Source organism: Nuphar pumila, chromosome 4 (genome assembly GCF_984573655.1).
Source record: "Nuphar pumila chromosome 4, dmNupPumi1.hap1.1, whole genome shotgun sequence".
NCBI lineage: Eukaryota > Viridiplantae > Streptophyta > Magnoliopsida > Nymphaeales > Nymphaeaceae > Nuphar > Nuphar pumila.
The window spans coordinates 109,245,690-109,253,599 of NC_143252.1; the positions used below are offsets into that span (position 1 = coordinate 109,245,690).

At 38.0% G+C, this 7,910-nt stretch overlaps 1 protein-coding gene across 3 annotated transcripts; it reads right to left on the reverse strand.

Moving 5' to 3' along the window:
- Positions 1-1,663: 1,663 nt before the first annotated feature.
- On the reverse strand, positions 1,664-7,453 carry LOC149840505 (squamosa promoter-binding-like protein 16). Of its 3 annotated transcripts, none has more exons than XM_090004458.1 (5): positions 7,344-7,453; positions 6,524-6,986; positions 3,715-3,842; positions 2,778-3,426; positions 1,664-1,967 (listed from the first exon to the last, which is right to left on the reverse strand). In XM_090004458.1, exons 2-5 carry the CDS (start codon positions 6,970-6,972, stop codon positions 1,955-1,957), a joined length of 1,239 nt encoding a protein of 412 aa, XP_089860584.1. In that variant the 5' UTR covers positions 6,973-6,986; positions 7,344-7,453; the 3' UTR covers positions 1,664-1,954. The 3 variants fall into 3 exon arrangements, with proteins under 3 accessions (XP_089860584.1, XP_089860585.1, XP_089860583.1); XM_090004459.1 differs by lacking the exon at positions 7,344-7,453 and adding an exon at positions 7,084-7,221 and having other exon boundaries at positions 2,903-3,426; XM_090004457.1 differs by lacking the exon at positions 7,344-7,453 and adding an exon at positions 7,084-7,220.
- Between the last annotated feature and the right edge of the window lie 457 nt (positions 7,454-7,910).

The following is a 7,910-nucleotide window of genomic DNA, read 5'->3' on the forward strand; positions in this document are numbered from 1 at the left end:
GAACAATATTCAGACTGTCGGATATCCCAACCGAATCAGATCCTTTTCATTCTCCATGAAACACCAAGCTAAAGATAAAGGCTGTTGACTACAAATGAGTTATTAGATTAAGTCCCCACCACACGGACCATCAACCTAGAAAGAATATGATTCACATTCATTACCTGGTCCACATTCCATGCAGAAATGTCGCTGAAAAGGAAAAATTGATCAGCCAGATTGCAATTGCAAGGCAATGATGATGGTTGATGAATTTATCCATAGTTGAGACAAAAATAAATGCACAAACATCTGAAATACACAGATCGGACAACGATGATAGATCAAAATGAATTGCTAATCATATGGGGCCCTCAATATGCAAGAGCATCATGTTCACACAAGAATAATTGTTAATCATCAAACTTTGGGTCCCCATCAAACAAATTCATCGTGTTGGAATTTCTGAATGATCCAAACAAGATTTGAATAGGTTTGGATGGGCATACAAAAAATCGGGTGCAGAAGGGTAAAGGGTAACTTTGCTTACAGGATACAATCAGCTTTCACATAAAGAAAAGAAAACAACTTTGACACAAAGAGTGAAAAGAACAAAAGAGTATCAAGTCATGTCAAGTCACACCAAGACTAAAGAATCTTTCAGAGTATATATAAACCTCAATTTGGATACTGGTCAACAGGTCTTCAATCGTTGATTGATGACAACATTTAGCATGCCCGTACTAGATCTTAAAGCCTTGCATGCATCCACTAATGTTGGGCTAACAATTTGGGTTAGTTGGCAAGCTCATTTATGGTCTAAAATGACCATTGACTGGTTGGTCAACCTCTCAAACTGTTTTTTGTGTTAAATCTTTTTTAAATTGATTTGTGTGTGGTACACTCGGTCATGGTTGTTTTTGGTGTTCAATTTCTTTTGAATTGGTATTTTAATTCTCTTGTAAAGAGGTTTTATGAGGTACAAAAAGATCCAAAACTAATAGTAAAAAGAACGGTCAAAGTCAAACCAAGACTAAGACCCAATCCATCAGAATCAAGCCAAATCTAAATCCAAAGTTCAATAGAAAACCCCCAAATAGCCTTGCCTTCAAAATCAACTTTGTTAATTTGCTTCTAAAAAATGATCAATGTGGACTAAAAAGATTTTATAAAGTGAACTCAACAAAAAAACAATTTTCCAAAAATCTTAAGCAAAGAGAGGGTTATATCAGGAAATGAATGGCAGAATGCACCGTTGATGCACAGTCACCCTTCTCACAACACATGATTAAATTTCCATCTATGAGACATTTGCAAAGACTTGCTGACTGATACAGAGATTATATCAAATCTTTACAGGAGAATTGCTTTCCAGCAATGTTGTCAAGAGAGGAATTTTCTTTTTATGTGAACCCTTTTTAATGAATCGTAGATACTCAATTGTCTGAGATTAGTGAATCCATTATTTACCGTGATCACTAGGAACAGTATCACTCAACAGATAGACATCTCCCAAGTTGCAGAAAGTTTCAATGGTCATGGCTCTCTTTTACACGAGAAACAGATACGTGCTTGCTAAAGAATTGTCTTTAAAAATGAAACTTGTGTTCATGTATCAAACACGATCACAAACATACACAACATTTTCCTTTTGGTGCTTGATGTTTGTACTTTGATGCGTCTATTAAGAAACCTTTTGAAATAGTTCAACCAATGATCCTTTTTCTATGTGCTTGCTAGCACTATTCAGAGGTGATCAGAATTCAGGACTGCCTAAGGGTAAACTAGCAGTGCTGGTTGGACGGCATGTTTCAATGTAGACTAAGGCCCCATATGAATATACAGGTTCAGCATGGTCTAGACTGTTAAGACAATGGATCCAAGATCTATATCAAGTCCAAGAGTCCTTGTATGTCTCTACACAAGTCATTCCAAGAAGCTTCTTGTTGAAGAGGTTTGTGAGAAGAAGCCTGAGCTAAATAGGACTCCTACAAAAGAAAGAACTCTCATCAATTATAACTCTCATATGTGTAAAAGCTCTGAGAATAGAAATAATAGTCATCTTATCTTATCGAAATGCAACTCATACATGAAAATGTGATACAATCCTCTTTGTGTGAATCGAGAGTGTATTGGTGGACGCAGGTTACACCGACCAAACCACATTAAATGTGTGTTTATGCGTGTGAGTGTTTCTCATTCCAAATGTGTGAGCCCTCTTTACACAGATATCCAAAATATCTTCATCAATTCCAAGAATAATCACATTCCAAACGAGAAAAAGAAAAAAATAACAGTAAATTTGAACCACTTTGGGTTCTATGCATGTTCAAAAGCAGTTTATCTAGCTCACTTTTCCAAATTTAGACCAATCCTATATGGAGCATCACTGCTAGAAATTGTTGAGAATTACAGGTTCATCCGAGAACACTCACATGGTGCTCACAATGCAATTTACCATCAAATCTGCTCTATAACGCTAGTGGTAAACATATACAAAGAAGACTAAGTCATTTATGTTATCGGCATTTAAACAAAAATGCCACATGAAAGCATGCAGAACATGGTACAAAATAAAACAGCTTCAAACAATGGATATAATAGTACATAAAATGATAGCAAGGAGAGAATCATCATCCATGGAAAAAAATTCTTTGCTGGAAAGCAAAAGGAGAATGCATCAGGAAAATAAAGAATTTGATGATAACCAAATCAGAAGTGTTCTACAACCCAGTAAGAATAAGAGAAATTCAATGGGAAGGTGGACAGCTGCTTGTTATGGTTGAGATTGAGCTTACTGCCAAGAGAAGTGGAGGTGTTGGACGACCCCATTTCCAGAATTTGCTACATCACTAGCATGTTGCAACATTCCATGGGAATGGTACTCAGTATGACCAGCATTGGAAACTAAAATGGGGGCTACCTGATCGTCCTCCATTCCAGCACATGAGAAACCACCGGATGATACTCCGTTCGAAGAGCAGCAGCTGATTGGTAAAACCTTGTCCGAGGGAAACCGATCAACACCATTAAATTGCAGACCCTGTACAAGAGGAAGAGCCATGGGGATCGGGTCTATGTACTGTGTCGATGATGACAGAAGAGAGAGAGCACAATCGGAGTCTATCACTCTGATCAAACTATCTGAAAAAATACTGCTGCTGCTTCCTGGAACGGCTGTTGTGGTAACAAGAGGTTGACAAACAGAGGTTTCAATTGGTTTGATTCCAAGTTTGACTTCACCACTTTGCATGAAAGGGAACTGTTTATTTCCTTTGCAGTAGCTAGATGTCGGGCCAAGGAAAGATTGTTGCCTGCCCATGGACAGCATCTGTGGCTGTTGGCTGTAGAAGTTTTCCTCAGCTTTTACAAATCCAGCGGTCCAGCTATGTTCCCGGATGGCATTCGGATAGTTATGCTGATTCATATATGATTGGAACCTTGTACCTATTAGTAGGAAGTAACAAAGATGACAGAAAATCAGAAAAACAGATCATCCCTAGCAGCAGTTTTCAAATACCTAAGTGAATTACAAACCAGAAAACTGGACCTAATTTAACCAGACTCCAGATCAAGATTGACCAGGATGTGATGATTGGTATAGATTAATACAACTAGCTAACTAAATCAATTAGTCCATCTAATGAAATCACCGCTAGCCCAGATTCATCTTCTGAGCATCCTTCCCATTAAAAGACAAATCCAGATTCAGCATATTTTTCAACGGATACAAACCTTGGATACTTGGGACTGAACTTCCAGATGAAATATCTGGCTGAGACTTTCTGCGACGCTTATTATGTCCATCTAGACGCTTCCTACAACTTCGCTTTACCTCATCAAACTCTGACAATTCATGAAATCTGCAAAACAACATACATTCACAAAGAGGAGATTGGCACTCTTACAAGGGATCTGAAATAATCATCATTTTCACCATGGACCACTCTTCAATTTTGGAATTTAAAATTTGAATACCAAAAGAAAAACTAGAGATTTGATTGATCGATGCTGACATTTAGGCATTCAAAACTGAAGCACAAGAAAAACTAACATATGGTTTGATGGAATTTAGGAATTTTAGCATTCCACAAAAAAAGGCACTCAAAAAATTAGCATCAAAGCATACGTTTACCAAATTGAGCTTCATTAGTACAAGAGCAAAAAGTGGAATTACTTTCCTCCAAAATGGGAGCTATTTTTCCAAGAAAAATAAACATAACTATCTGATTGAACAAGATGTTTGCACATACAAGCAAAAAATCACTAAACAAAAAGGAGCAAGACCATAAGTGCATGGGATCCACATGCCAGATTAACTCCTAGCTTCTACAGAGCAGGGGATAAAGAGACAGGCATTCAAAGGGAGAGCATGATAGGCCGCTAAATCACTAAGACATTAACCGTGAGCAATACAATGGACTTCACACGCCAAAATTATACCAGCCTGAGATAAAGAAACTATCTAATAATGACCGAATGGGATAATGAAGCATATCCGATAGAATGAAAGATCAGATATACATTTATTTCTTTGACAATGGAGAACATGGTTAATCTATCATGGAAGTAGGAGAAGGTTTGCCTCTCCTTAAATTATGTTTAACTTGTGGTATCTGGTGCTCTTAATTTTCCTCACCCACTGCTCTACCGGCTGAACTGCAAAATGCTCATCCACAAACACATAGCAGCAATGAAAGTACAAATACAGCCATTTTACCACCACGTGCTACAGCTATAAGACCATGCAACTCAGAAAGTTCAAATACCAAGAGAAATCAAAGTCTAACACTATATAATATTCGCTTGCTACTCTCATGCATCAGCATATGAAATACAAATACTACAGTTGCAAAGAATAATGAAAGAAACATTAAATTTGAAAAAGAAAAGAGAAAAGGAACACAAGGCTTTGAAACCCAGTTCAAATTTATGTAGGCCTTGATTTCTTAGCTAAGAAGGTACCAGTCAACATGACAATATGATACAATCATAACAACTTGGGTGTAGCTCTAGTCAACTTGGTTCCTGAACATCTGTGTGTTTACACCATAACAGCAACTTGGGTATAGTTCAGGTCAACTTGGCTCCTGGACAGCGATGCATTTACACCATATCCATTTCATCCCAAGAGATTCATTGATGAATTGGAACAGATCATCCCAAATGAAACTAAAAAGATAGTTTTCTACCAAAAATAATCTCGAAATAGCATATTCACATTTCAATTTTCCAACATAAAGACACCCATTCTTGTTAAAATCCATTTCAAAATGAGCTAACCCGTTACTCATAGTTCACTCCCATCTCTTGTTCCTTATATACCATTCTTAATGGCATATTTAGGAAAATAACACGTCCTGTGACCTTTCAGTCATGTCAATCTGGCATATGTTAGAACTACAAATGAGGGCTAATATTCTGAATCCCTAGGCTAAAGGCAGCTCACATTCCAATTTGAGTTCGTGACTTAAAAAAATTGTTGTAATAGTGAAAGATAATCAATAAACCTTTCCCTTGAGTTTGTCCACAGAGAGAGAGAGGGTTGCGACAAAAGTGATTTGTTAACCTTATGAAAATTTCGCTTGTGAGAAGGAAAACAATGTCTATAGGGGAAAAAGACTGAACCTGATGAGGAGGAATTCGGTCTACAGGAAGAAGAAACTTTCAGATATAAAAAGTAAGCAAGGGAGAGAGTGACCGGGGGGACAAAGATGTACCTTCTCCACTGATTTTTTTTTTAATCTCTTTTCATTTTCTGTCTAGATCAATTATGAGAACTTTTCATCACAACACTAGACTTGTCTGTCAGTTTAAACAATCCAAATGTTATCAATTATCAAGGGCACACCACACCAACCAACTTTATCATAAGAGACTGGTTGTGATTTGACAATGAATCTATAAAGGGATCTGTCAACAGAAGAAAAACATTATCTACAGTAGACATAATGGTGGTGATAGTGCTGCTATGATGATAACAACTACAAGAAAAATGAGACTTCAAGCACAAATCAGTATTTCCACTGAATATAAATAAAACAAAGCAATCAAAATACAGCAACTTTAACTTTTCCTGAGAGAGGAACTTTAACAGTATTATAGAATCAAGGAAAAGCCGAACTCCACAAGGCCTATTACGAGAAACAATCAGGAGAGGCATATATAGACTTAGAGAAATACCCAGAGAAAAAAACTATAACCCTCAAATGTGGTCATACTCACAATCCCCCTTTTGAAAACCCCAACTAACCTGAAATTACAACATACATAGCATAACACCATGGAAAGTAGCAAGCCAAGAATCATGTACTACAGATATTCACTCAAAAGAAATGCAACAAAAGCTTAACTAGAACTTTTCAAACCAAAGAGGAGAAACATGAAAAAATAGTCTCAAAGTTATATCCATCCAAGATAACCAATTGAGAAAAGAGAAAAAGGAAAGCAAAATTCATACACCAATACAATCAACAACATATGATACGAGGGAAGAAGGTAAAGAGAGGAAGGAGAAAGGAAAAAGGAAAGAAAGTGACCGAACTTGCTACACTGCTGACAGAATCTCTTCTCAAGGCCCTCCACAGTGACCTTAACAGCCTTGGAATGAGCCTCACAGACCCTATGCCTCTTGTGGTAGTCCTTGCAACCACTGAGATCTGCACTGCAATCATCAACCACACAAGAGACCACATGGTTGCTGCTGGATGACCTGCTCCTCCTTGAAGAGCCAGGAGAGACAGCTACAGAAGGAGCAGCTGCAGGAACCTTGAGATCACTCAACCCATCACCAAAATCACCAAACCTCCCAAGCTTCAAATCAACCATGCAATTCCTTTTGCCCTGCTGCTTCCCTCCCACAATAGAGACCTGACCCTTCATGGCCTGACCATCCAGATGAATCTCACCCCTGCCTGGAAGGAAGACCAAGTTCTCCAAATCCCAGGAAGGGGGCTTGACCTCCCAATTCATGATGACCCCTTCCTTCTCCATTTCTCCTACGTATGCTGCTCCACCAACAAACCCAGAATCAAAAAGAGAAGAATTGGACACTCATCAAATCACAAAAGATACAAAAAAAAGAAGAAAAAGAAAAACACCCACTAGTTTGTTTCACAGAAAAAAGGAAAACCCTCCTCCAAAATCAAGACTAGAAGCAATGAAGAAGTCTCCTTTCACAGACCAGTTCTACAAGTAGACACCCCTCAAGTGTGAAGGCAACTAACAACAAGATAAAAAAGAGAGTTCTATTTCTTTCTACTTTTTACTCGAACTCATACAGCAAGTGCAACCATTCCTGAAGGAAGCCCATATATAAAAAAGGGAGGTAATAATGAAGAAAAGGGGGTGGTTTTTTAACATACAGTAACTGTAGCAAACAGCAGCAGCAGACTGAGTTCGGGTTTACAACCATTCATTCCTCTGACAAGAATAGTCGAAACAAACCAAGAAATCATAAGTGGGTTTGTTGTTGGTGTTTTCCCCTTCTTTCTCTTTTTCCCTTTTACATCTCTTTCCAGTTTCCACTCCTTAAAGAAATAATTCTACATAGAAAGAGAAAACATGGAATGGAAGCTAGAGAGAGAGAGAGAGGTAAAAAGTGTTGCTTTCTTCGATTATTTCCTGAGCAGTGAAACACTGGTGGAGGAAATTATTGGGAGGGTGGACAGTGAAGGTGGTGGATATTGTTGAAAAGTAGGGGAACCACTGGTAAAAAATGCATCGCCATTATGCTGGATTGATAAAGAGAGATTGGGGACCTGTGGGTTTCTCTTTTTAGGGTTCAAATAGCAGTAATTTCAGAGTGAAGATGGACTGATAGGTAGTTCTCTCTCTCTCTCTCAAAGAAAAATAAAAGATGGCGCCTTCTCTCTCTGGGAGAAACCCTTTTATTGGTTAGCGATCTAGTATTTATTCATTATTTTATTGGC